We start from the raw sequence: 12,586 nt of genomic DNA, 5'->3' as shown, positions 1-12,586 counted from the left end.
TTCAGGGAATGAGTGGGAGGCCCCGCAGGAGTGAAGGGGGGACAATTGAGGCCCCCCCAGGGGGTCAGGCGGTGCTGGGGCTGGTGCCCCCTGTGCCCCAGCACTGCCCAAGGGGCAAAATGCCCATGCCTACGGGCCACCTTAGCACTGCCCACTGGGCACCGGGCAGTGCCAAGGGGGTGGGGCCTTGGGGGTGGTGCTTAGGGGTGATTGATCGGGGTTGGGGGTCTGGCTGCCACTCTGCATGGGGATTGGTCAGGGCTGGAGGGAGGCCAGTGATTATGGCGGCTGGGGTGGGTGATCTGCCAGGGGGGTCTGCCTCCCGGGTGGGGGGGGCGGGGGGGGGGTCTGCCTCCCATGGGGCCCCCCTGCCGGGGTGGGGGGGGGGAGGTTGTCACTGGTGTTGGGGGTGTGGCTGGAGATCAGGGCTCTGGGATGGTGGGGGGGGGTCGAGGCTGGCCCGGGAATGCTCATGAGGGCCACAGTCGGGACATGGGGGGCTGGAGGGGCAGCATTGCGGGGGTCCTGGGCTGGCCAGCGATCTAGCGGGCCAGTAAAGTGCAGGCTGACGGATTGGGGACACTGCACATGCACAGAGTTCCGGAACTGTTGGACTTTTCACTGAATGCAACCTTGAACCTAATAGAATGAACCTAATGGAATTTTAAAAAATGAGATTCAATGTTTTTCCACCTACCAATTAGATTCTTTTGACATCATCTTGAATAGGCCCCCCCCAAGCTTTTAATGATATTCACGATTGTGATCTCTGCAGTGCACAGAGTGTGGGAGATTCGAGTTTGAACTCCCACTGAAAAAACAATCGCGATTTACATCAGTTTTCCTGCCAATTCAGCACTTTTCAGCGATTCTCCCAATTGTTTTGGGAGAATCGCCCCCAACATTTCAACAGCACTTCATTGGTTGTAAAATGCTTTGGGACTGCCACAGGTCATGAAAAGCATGACAGAGGTCAAGTTTTTCTTTATTTAGGTGATTCAGCGCATCAGGGCGCAGACCAAGAAAATCTCCTATCATGTCCCAGGTGCATCTTATATTGATAGAGCGCTTTCAATTTTACGGTGGGGTTTTCGGATTGGCTGAGTTTCAACATTTAACATGGGCTGGGACAAGTTTGTTCTGTGCCAGGTGCTATAACTGCAGCAATAGGAGGTTTGACAATGCAATTTTTATTATTCTAATGTGTTAACATTATGGAGACTAACTCATTTATCGGAATACAGGATTGGCAAAACAATCATATTAGTGTATCAACATCTGCATAATTCCCCATTTCCCTGTTGCCAAATCAAAGACATTACCTTGGACGATGTTGCCATTTTAAGATAGAAATGTTGTCAAAGGTGGCCTCAGACAATCAATAGCAATCAACAAGTTGCTAATATGATAATGAGAGGCAGACTGTTTAAACTGAATGCGACCTTGAACCTAATAGAATGAACCTAATGGAATTTTAAAAAATGAATTCAATGTTTTTCCACCTACCAATTAGATTTTTTTGACATCATCTTGAAAATTTAATTAGTGGCATTGAATTAAATTCACCAGAGCTGTCTGTCAAATTAAAATTCATTGCAGCATTGAGTCATGGAGCTAGGCTGAGATATCAACTCTGCAATATAACACAGCAACTAATAACGTGGAATAGCTTTTCAAATCACCGTTCAGCTGCTGTACTGGGCTACAACGCATGCTTACTTGCTATTCTATAAGTGATAACTAATCATACATTTTCAATCCATACAGCACAGCAGATGGGCTCTGATTTTCTGTTGGAACCTAACATCCTGCCAGAGTACATTCAATTCCCCGATCGAAAGAACAAGCAACTGATCTGGAGCTGGCTGCCTGCTAGCAAATGCACAAGGGTGACCTAAGTCTTCCTGTGGTGAAGTCTCTGTTCTCTGCTAAGCAATTAACTGCCATTGAAGTGTTAAGGTTATTTATTCATATAAGATATATTTTTAAAAATCTGTGACCCTGTTCCGGTTAGTATGGAAGTGCAGCAATCACATTGTGTGAAGGTACTGGCTGTGTAAACTTTCCTAGGTATAGAAATTGTCATAAGTAAGGTTGGCTAACCACAACAGAATGGGGACATCTTGATTGTCCCTCAGGAAGCTGTGTAAAATCCAGTGCCAACAGCTACTTTGGAAGGAACTAGCAGGCCCGGTTACAAATCACAAGATCAATGGAGATTTGCTCCCTTTATAAGAGGAATGATTTTATGGTGACTACACGGAATGTTCCAGGCCAAAATCATCATCTGGAACATCCTGTGGGCCTCACTGAAATCATAGAATCCCTACAGTGCAGAAGGAGGCCATTCGGCCCATCGAGTCTGCACTGACCATAATCCCACTCAGGCCTATTCCCGTAACCCCACATATTTACCCTGCTAATCTCCCTGACACTAGGGTCAATTTAGCATGGCCAATCAACCTAACCACACATCTTTGGACTGTGGGAGGAAACCAGAGCACCCGGAGGAAACCCATGTAGACACGGGGAGAAAGTGTAAACTCAACACAGACATTGACCCAAGGCAGAAATTGAACCCGGATCCCTGGCGCTGTGAGGAAGCAGTGCTAACCATTGTGCCACCATATCTCTCATTCCATTTACCTTTGTGTGGGAATCTTGCTGGTGGCCAGGCCACCAGTGACAGAGGGAGCAGGAGAAATTCACAGATTACGGTTGACTCAATCTTTGATTTATGATTTCCCGTCTCCCCATGGGAAGGCTGTAGTTTCTTGATTGGATTCAATGATTTAAAGTTGAAGTGAGGGTCTTGTAAAGCAAAGAGTTCATAGCAGGTTGCAAGGTTTTTTGTAGTTAAATATTGAGGAGGTTTGTTCTCAGGTGAACGTTGAAACTGGAACAGGTTAAGTACATTGGCTGCTTGATAACTTGCAGCAAGTTTCATAGTCTGGTTCTCAGGCTGGCTGAAGACTGATGGCACCGATGGATTTGCTTGGTCCCTGGAGGAGAAAGGGTGCAGTTACTGAACCCAGCCTTGATCATATCACTGCTGGGTTAACCCTTTTGTGGCCCACCCCATCAATTTTGGATGGGAGAGGCCATTTATTTACAATGGGAAGTTAATAGTGCCCATTGGGTTTTGATCTTCCCTTTGTCTAGAATGAAATGGAGACAGGTGACCTGGAATCTCCATGTCTTTTGGTATGGCCCATCCAATGAGATGTGTGAATTCCACAAATCACTGAGAAGTACCCTCACCTATATTCATATTTAATTAAGTATTTATAGAATCATAGAATCCCTACAGTGCAGAAGGAGGCCTTTCGACCCATCAAGTCTGCACTGACTCTGACAGAGCATCCTTACCTAGGCTCATCCCCTGCCCTATCCCCATAACCCATCGCATTTACTCTGCTAATCTCCCTGACCTACCCATCTTGGTACACCAAGGGGCAATTTAGCATGGCCAATCCACCTACCCTGCACATCTTGGACTGTGGGAGGAAACCAGAGCCACACGGAGGAAACTCACACATACACGGGGATAACGTGCAAACTCCACACAGACAGTCACCCAAGGCTGGCATCGAACCCAGGTCCCTGACGCTGTGAGGCAGCAGTGTACCACCATGCCGCCCTTTGCCAGAGATTGATACTGTCTGCAGTCCAAATTCCCAGGACGGGATCTTATGGTCTCGTTCGTCCCAAAATCATAAAATCCCGCCTGAGGGACCTTTCCATGGTCCGTCCCTCACCTGCTCCGATTCCCATGGTGGGCGGGGCAGGAAAATTCCAGCCCAAAAGTCAAATGATTCGTGGCAGCCACTTTAACAGACTTCCCAGTTTTTAAAAGTATTGACTGAAAGTTCATAATATGATACTTTACTGAACATGACTTAAACAAAGGGGTTTTCATGTAGCAACCATTTAAATCACCAGCTGGGTGATCACATATGGCAGCATCTGAATTTGTGGTGTACACTGACAGCAGGCAATGCTCCCTGTCAGGAATGCAAATCCAGAAAATCAGTCTTATCATTTTTAGTTTAAGGAACCGTGTTTCGCGGAGTGTAAAGATTTGTAAAATTTAGTTATTACTGTCACAAGTAGGCTCACATTAATACTGCAATGAAGCCACGTGAAAATCCCCAAGTCGCCACACTCTGGCGCCTGTTCGGGTACACTGAGTGGGAATTTAGCATGGCCAATGCACTTAACCAGCACGTCTTTTGGACTGTGGGAGGAAACTGGAGCACCCGGAGGAAATCCACGCAGACACGGGGAGAACATGCAGACTCCACACAGACAGTGAGCCGAGGTGGGAATCAAACCTGGGTCCCTGGCACTGTGAGGCAGCAGTGCTAGCCACTGTGCCACCGTGCCGCCCATGAACGTAATTATGTATCACTGTCACCATAGCCTTCACATTCAAACCTCATTCAGCTTTAGAGGACCTAAATCTCTTATTTAGATAATTGTTTAGTGCAAATGCTCATCAGTGTGGTCAGTTTAATGTTTGCAGTTTAATTCAGGCCACGAGCTCTCAGGACTCAACTTTTGGGTCCCGTTGGAGGAGCAGAGATTTGAATCCCCGCCTTGATTGTTATTCTAGCTTGCCTGTTTTCAGTTTGACTAGTGTTGGTCATTGAGTTACTTTATTTTACTCAGTGAAGTACTTCAATTTGGTTGGGTTGCAGCACGGTGGCACGGTGGTTAGTGCTGCTGCCTCACAGCGCCAGGGACTCGGGTTCGATTCCCGGCTTGGGTCGCTGTCTGTGTGGGTTTCCTCTGGATGCTCCGGATTCCTCCCACAGTCCAAAGATGTGTAGGTTAGGTGGATTGGCCATGCTAAATTGCCTCTTAGTGTCAGGGGGACTAGCTAGGGTAACTGCATGGGATTATGGGGATAGGAACTGGGTGGGATTGTGGTTGGTGCAGACTCAATGGGCCGAATGGCCTCCTTCTGCACTGTAGGATTCTATAATCTATGAGCAAGGTTATGAAGGAAAACAGCAAGCCTATTAAGGATTTTGCTTTGGTTGCAGGGGCCCTAAATTTAAAGGTTTTATAAAGTCAAATCTCAATTTGATCCCAAGGCTGGATCCCTAGCCCTCTTTGGTCGATCATGACAATGCATGCATTTTCCAGTCTTGCCAGCACCACAAACATGTACTATAGGCCTCAAAACAGGGTACAAATGAAGGAGTGGAAAAATTGGTTGGGAGAGTAGAAAACTTTTAACAAAGAGGTGCTATAGGAAAATACCTAAAGGATATAAATGTTCTTAATATCGGAGAGGTTTGCAATGGTAAATAATGTCATTAAAAAAAAAGACATTTCTGTTATTCTATGTGATCTTGCTACTTGTCTGCCTTTTAACTGACCGGTCCAATGAACGAACACTTAGACTATCCATTCCACCATAAATGTACTGCTAAATAAATCATTTGTTTTTAGGACGGGTCATAAAACAACACGTTTTCATTTCATGAAAATGTAAGAGTGTTTATACTGTACCTTCATGGCATTTCTTAGTTCATAAGCATCAAAGAAGGTCGGTGGATACATCAGACCTACCATTACTTCTTTGAAATGGTCAGACAGTTTCTCCTTAAGTTCGGTGACCAGATCCTGTATTTGAAAGAAGATATGTTCATTTGGGATCAACAACAGCTTACTCGGTCAATAACCTGCTGCCAATTCTTAGTTTGTGAAATAACCAAAATATTTTTTAGGGTGTGCAAGAAAAATCCAGCCAACTTTAAACTGCACATTGAAATTAATAGATGCAATACAATTATTATGCGAATAAGACTAATATTAATACATTACATGGAAAAAACTACAGAGATTTAAACATTTTGCAATGTATGTTGATAACACCCAGCTTTACTTCACCACCACCTTGCTTGACACTTCATGCTTCGAAGTTATCTGACATCCAGTACTGATTGCACAAAAATTTCTTCCAAATAAATATTGGAAGGACCAAAACCATTATTTTCAGTCCCTGTCATAACTCTATTATCCAGCCATTAAACCTATCCCTTTCTCTGCCCACTACCTGAATCTGAATCAGGCATATTTGACCACAAGATGAGCTTTTGATCACATATCTGTGCTATCAATAAGACCACATATTTCCTCCTCAATAAGATTGTCTGGCTCTGTTCCTGCCTCAGAGGTCTGCGTGGGATTATGGGGATAGGAACTGGGTGGGGATTGTGATTGGTGCAGACTCAATGGGCCGAATGGCCTCCTTCTGCACCGTAGGATTCTATAATCTATGAGCAAGGTTATGAAGGAAAACAGCAAGCCTATTAAGGATTTTGCTTTGGTTGCAGGGGCCCTAAATTTAAAGGTCTTATGAAGTCTTCATTTGACGCTGAAACCGTCATCCATGCCTTTGTTACCTCTGGACTTGAGTGTTCAATTGCACTCCTATCAGTCTCCCACATTTTATCATCTACAAACTCTCTGCCTATGTCCTAACTTGCACCGAGTCGTATTCGCCCATCACCCTTGTTTAGTGACCTACGTGGCTCCTGGTCAAGTAAAGTTGTTAGTTTTCAAATTCTCATCCTTATTTTCAAATCTCCTCATGGCCTCACCTCTTACTGTCTCCTTTAGCCCCTTCAAGTTACCTGGTGTTCCTCAAATTCCAATCTCTTCAAAAGCCCCAACTTTAATTGAATCAGCGATGGCAGCCTTATCTTTCACTTTCAAGATCCTAAAATCTGGATTTCGCTCGCTAAACCCCACCACCTCTCCTTTTGCCTTTAAATATTCCTTAAAACCTATATCTCTGATCAAACTTTCAGTCAGTTGCCACATTATTACCTTATGTAGTTTGTCAGCATTTGCTTTGTAATACTCCAAGAAGCACTTGGGATGTTTTATTATGTTAAAAGGTACTCTCTGAAGTTGTTATAAATACCCAATTGTTTCTGTAATTACAGTTTTATGCTGCTTTTATCCTGGAGTACGGATTCAATAAGGAAGGAACATTTATGGCATAGTGACATCAAAAAAGCAAAGTTGCCTGATTGGTACTGAATTGATACAACTAAGATGACCTTCAAGAAGTTCTACCTTGTGCTTGGAGCTGGATGACTAATATCAGCTGGAAAGGCACCTTCTAAACATGGCTTTTGTTTCATTAGACAAATTCTGATTTACTGATATTATTGAAGGAGCTTACCCATCAACCTTTCTCAATTGGTAGAAATAGACTTGAGCCAGAGACTGACAAATAGTGCTCCAATTTAACATGTGTTTGGAGCTCTGTCTCTTCCCACTCCATAGTGATGGAAGTGGGCAGTGTAACCAGTGCTGCATTAGGAGGTGCAGTGCAAAGACTGTATTAGCTACAACAGAACAGTTGGTCCCGTCACATCAGATGACAGCAACTTCTGATGCATTCTATCATGTGACATATGATGAAAAGTGTAACAGCTAATCCAGCAGCATCTTCCAGAAATCTACAAAACTGCCCTAGAAACAGCAAATTATAATCAACTCTACTCCTTCCCATTTCTCCATGCTCCACAATTTGTCATTTCTACACACATCGAAAGGTCAGAATTTGGAAAGTAAGCTTGCTATCACTTTGCTGATATATCTTTAATGAATGTTACAAAAAAATCTTAAGCTCTATGTGAGCTGCAATTTATTTAAGTTGATGAATATTTGATAACATGACTTTATACAGCAGACAGTTGAAACAAGTGCTTGAATTTTAATTTTTGCATTATATTTCCTTTCGTCAGCCTGGCTCAGTTTAGCCGTCTCACCTCTGAAGGTTGTGCATTAAATTATATTACCAGTGTCTGAGCTGATAACAAGTGCTGGCCTTGTCTCCAACACTCACGTCACATGAAAGAATGAAATAAATTGTTAATTGGTACTGCAATGGAATACAGAAAGAGGAACTGCATTGTTGAAAAAGCTGTATTTTGAATGGGATGAGGCTCTGTCTACTTGATTCAATTGTTCAGATAGATGAAAACTATCTGAACAAAAATCGGCAGGTTTTTAGGTCTCCTGGCTAACATTACTCCTTCAGCTAAAATGAAAAACAGGAAATTTGCTGGTGAGGAATGACAGCAGTCTTTGGCCGGAATTCTCTGGCCTTATCAGCACCTGGGATTTTCCGGTCTCACCGATGTGAATGGAGATTTGGCTGCATGCCAAATTCTCCGTTCTGACTGGCGTCGGTGGTGGGGGGCATGCGATATTGGAGCATTGCAGCCTTTGTCTACATATGAATAATCTAAATCTAGTCTCAGTAATGGTGACCATGAAACTATGATTGATTGTCAAAAAGACCCAACTGGTTTTCTACTGTCCTTTAGGGAAGGAAATCTGCCATCCTTACCTGGTCTGGCCTACATATGACTCCAGACTCACAGCAAGGTGGTAGAATCTTATCTGCCCTCAGAAATGTTTAGTTCAAGGGGAATTAGGGATGGACAACAAAGGCTGGCTTTGCCAGCGGTGCCCACATCCCATGAAAGAATAAAGAAAATAATAACTGATTCAAAAATTATTTATTATGTAATGTATTTTGATGGATTTTATATAAATGATAGCACATTGTGGGTGATTCTCCCAAACAACATTCTAAGTGTCGAATTCACATAAAAACTGGAGTAAGAGCTGGTTTTTTCAGCGGGAGTTTCAAAATGAATCTCCCTCACTCCATGCACTGCAGAGTACACTAGCGTGAATCAGGGGGCAGGGCCTATTCCCGCTGGAGAGGCCAACAGCGTAGCGTTGAGCGAGCCACTGCGCATGTGCTGATCTGTCAGTGCTGAGATCAGCACATGTGCAATGGCCCCTCACTGCCGACCTCCTGATCAATGACCAGCTGGATCGCTAGCCAGTCCCGTGACTCCTGCATCGCTGCCCCCCCCGCCTCTGCCCCCCCCGCCTCTGCTCCCCACCCCCTCTGCTCCCCCCCCTCCACTCCCCCCCCCGCCGCTCCCCCCCCCCGCCGCTCCCCCCCCCTCCGCTCCCCCCCCCCCCTCCGCTCCCCTCCCCCTCCGCTCCCCCTCCGCTCCCCCCCCCACCCGACGGCCCAATCGTTGGCCTCCTGAACATGTCTGGGCCAGCCTCGACCCCCTCCCCCCCCACAGCCCTGATCGCCAGATCCCCCCCCCCCCACACTGCAGCCTCGGCCCCCCTGAACCTCCCCCCGCCCCGCAACATTCCCGACTTCCAGCCCCGCACCCCGATGCCCAGCTCTGATTGCTTGCCACCCTCCCTCTGTCACTGATCCCAGTGCAGAGTGGCAGCGGGACCCCCCCACCCCCAGTGATCGCCCCCATTAGGCCTTGGTCCCTTTATGCCATGTCCCCTTGGCACTGCCCGATGCCCAGTGAGTAGTGCCAAGGTGCCCACTTGGGCATTGCAACTTTGCTCTTGGGCAGTGCCGGGAGCCACGGGCTGGCACTGTCAAGGTGGCAGTGCCCAGGGGGGACATCCCCGGTGCCCGACCCTCTGGGGAGCCTTGATTGCCTCCCTTCACTCCAGCGAGGTTGAGAGCTACAGTAAACCCTGCTGGAGTGAACCACTTCTGGCGGGGGCGGGGGGGGGGGGGGGGGGTGCGGGAGACACCAACAGGCTCAGAATTCAGTCCCGGGACCACTCATGATATTCAAAGCAGATTTAAAAGAATATTTACATAATTTACGCAGCTCCACGCCAGAAATCAAATAAAAGTATTACTAAGGAGATCAAGGATGTATGTTTGAAAAGTGCAGGATGCAAAAAAGATCAACTGGAAATCAAAATGTCAATGCTGGAAACCAGGAAAAAACCCCCATACCCCTCTGCCCCTCCAACTAAACCACAGCCTGATGCAACATTAAAAAAACACTTCGACTAAGTGAGGAAGCAAATCCCATCGTGAGATTCATCAGCACCCATAGGATAATGCGGAAGCTGCAAAAGAGGTAAATTCAAAGGCAGGATTTGCTCCCTGGTTGCGCCTCTCCGAAAATGAGGAAGTGAGCCAAAGGCTTAAAATTTGCGACCTAACCAAACAGTTCATCCTAATTGGGATCAAATACTCCCATTGATATAAATACCACCATTCCAACCCCATAAGAAATCCCAACACTCCAGTCTCACTCAGTCACTAATAACCAGCTACCCTCTGACCAACTCACTAGTCACCAGCTGCCCCTCACTGGAAACTGAGTCATTCATTCCTATTGTTAAGACACAAGTCGACAGCTGAAAGCTCCTCCATTTTCTGAGGCATAAATAAGAGCCAGAAGGTCACAATCCCCTAACCACAAATTCAAATCGGCCTTCAGACACACTCCTTCCCTCCCACTACATTTTGTCCATTTTCTCCACCATTCTCCTATTCCCATCTCTATTGGCCACCTCACCCCTTCCATCTGCTCTTCCCGGTCCTCTCCCACCCCCATTACGCTCATACCTTTGCTCTGTTTCATACTTTTACCCTCGTCCCCTCATCCTACTTGGCCTACCATAGCAATTTAACCTCTTCTCTCCAATCGCTCTTCAAGCACAAATCAGGGTCCAAGCCCACCCACCTTGCATCCCCCCTGCACCCACATACATTGAGAATTCTCCTTCTCCCTGCTTTTTTACAACCGCCCTCACTATCCAGTCAGGCCCAAGGTGTACCTTACAAACAAACATCTCACTCAGTCCAAATTTGAACTGAGACTTCATTTTAACGAGAATTCCCCTTGCATCTTACACTCTGACCTTTTCCCCCTCCCTCTTCCCTTGCCTCAATATTTTCCCCTACCCTTATTCTCTGTCCCTTATTCTCCCATCCCTCTTTGTTTCCCTACTCCAGCTCCCTTTCTGCCCACCCTTTCAGGCAAGCCAGCTTCCCTCCCTGACCTGATCCCTCCCTTCATCCCACTCCCTCTCCTTTTCTTCCCTTCTCTCTCTTTCCTGTCCTTTCCATGTCTTCCTTTTTTTGACAACTTTGCCTCCCTCTTCTTCCTCTGTCCTCCATTCTTTTCCTCTTTCTCCCCCCTTCCTTTTTATCCCTCCTGACTCTTTCTCTGCTCTATATCTTCACCTAACTCAAGCTCCTTGACCTGAGGCCCACATCTGCCCTCTTAGGTTGGTGTAATAGCATTTATGGCACAACTTAAAGGAATTCCCTTTGTCTTGTCTAATCTCTGAAACGACATCACTAAAACAACACATATTAGTTCATTAATCTCATTGGGACCTTTTGATTTGATTTGATTTATTATTGTCACATGTGTTAACATAGTGAAATGTATTGTTTCTTGCGCGCTATACAGACAAAAAATACCGTTCAGAGAGAAGAAAATGAGAATGCAGAATGTAGTGTTACAATTATAGCTGGGGTGCAGAGAAAGATCAACTTAATGCAAGGTAAGTCCATTCAAAAGTCTGCCAGCAGCAGGGAAGAAGCTGTTCTTGAGTCAGTTGGTACGTGACCTCAGACTTTTGTATCTTTTTCCCGATGGAAGAAGGTGGAAGAGAGAATGTCCGGGGTGCATGGGGTCCTTAATTATGCTGGCTGCTTTGCCGAGGCAGCGGGAAGTGTAGACAGAGTCAATGAATGAGAGGTTGGTCTGCGTGATGGATTGGGCTACATTCACGACCTTTTGTAGTTCCATGCGGTCTTGGGCAAAGCAGGAGCCATACCAAGCTGTGAGGCACGATAGAAAGCATTCTTTCTGGTTGTATCTGTAAATGTTGGAGAGAGTCAGAGCTGACATGCCAAATTTCCTTAGTCTTCTGAGAAAGTAGAGGTGTTGGTGGGCTTTCTTAACTATAGTGTCGGCAGAGACACTATAGAGAGGGACCAGGACAGGTTGTCGGTGATCTGGACACCTAAAAACTTGAAGATTTCGACCATTTCTACTTCATCCCCATTGATGTAGACAGGAGCATGTTCTCCTTTACGCTTCCTGAAGTCGATGACAATCTCCTTTGATTTGTTGACATTGAGGGAGAGGTTATTATCGCTGCACCAGTTCATCAGATTCTCTATCTCATTCCTGTACTCTGTCTCAGCATTATTTGAGATCCGACCCACTACGGTGGTGTCGTCAGCAAACTTGAAAACCGAATTGGAGGGGTATTTGGCCACACAATCTTAGGTGTATAAAGAATATAGTAGGGGCTGAGAACACAGCCTTGTGGGGCACCGGTGTTAAGGATGATCGTGGAGGAGGTGTTGTTGCCTATCCTTACTGGTTGTGGTCTGTGGGTTAAGAAGTTCAGGATCCAGTTGCAGAGGGAGGAGCCGAGGTCCAGGCCACGGAGTTTGGAGATGAGTTTCATAAGAATAATGGTGTTTGTTGAAGGCTGAGCTGTAGTCAACAAATAGGAGTCTGACATAGGTGTTCTTGTTATCTAAGTGTTCCAGGGTTGAGTGCAGAGCCAGGGAGATGGCGTCTGCTGTGGACCTGTTGCGCCGATAGGCAAACTGTAGTGGATCCAGGTAGTCCGGGAGGCTGGAATTGATTCATGCCATGACTAGCCTTTCGAAGCACTTCATAATTATGGATGTCAGAGTCACCAGACGATAGCCATTAAGAAACGCTGCCTG

At 46.0% G+C, this 12,586-nt stretch overlaps 1 protein-coding gene across 1 annotated transcript in view; it reads right to left on the bottom strand.

The window, feature by feature from the left end:
• Positions 1-12,586, bottom strand: part of LOC144493554 (annexin A10-like) — an 87,822-nt gene that overhangs the window by 37,881 nt on the left and 37,355 nt on the right. The window contains exon 4 of the mRNA XM_078212689.1: positions 5,521-5,634. Within this exon, the coding sequence (XP_078068815.1) occupies positions 5,521-5,634 (114 nt within the window). The remainder of the gene's footprint in view (positions 1-5,520; positions 5,635-12,586) is intronic.

Source organism: Mustelus asterias, chromosome 1, assembly GCF_964213995.1.
Source record: "Mustelus asterias chromosome 1, sMusAst1.hap1.1, whole genome shotgun sequence".
In the NCBI taxonomy this organism is placed as follows: domain Eukaryota; kingdom Metazoa; phylum Chordata; class Chondrichthyes; order Carcharhiniformes; family Triakidae; genus Mustelus; species Mustelus asterias.
Note: the sequence above shows the minus strand (reverse complement) of the source record. Positions and strands in the feature narration are given on the sequence as shown.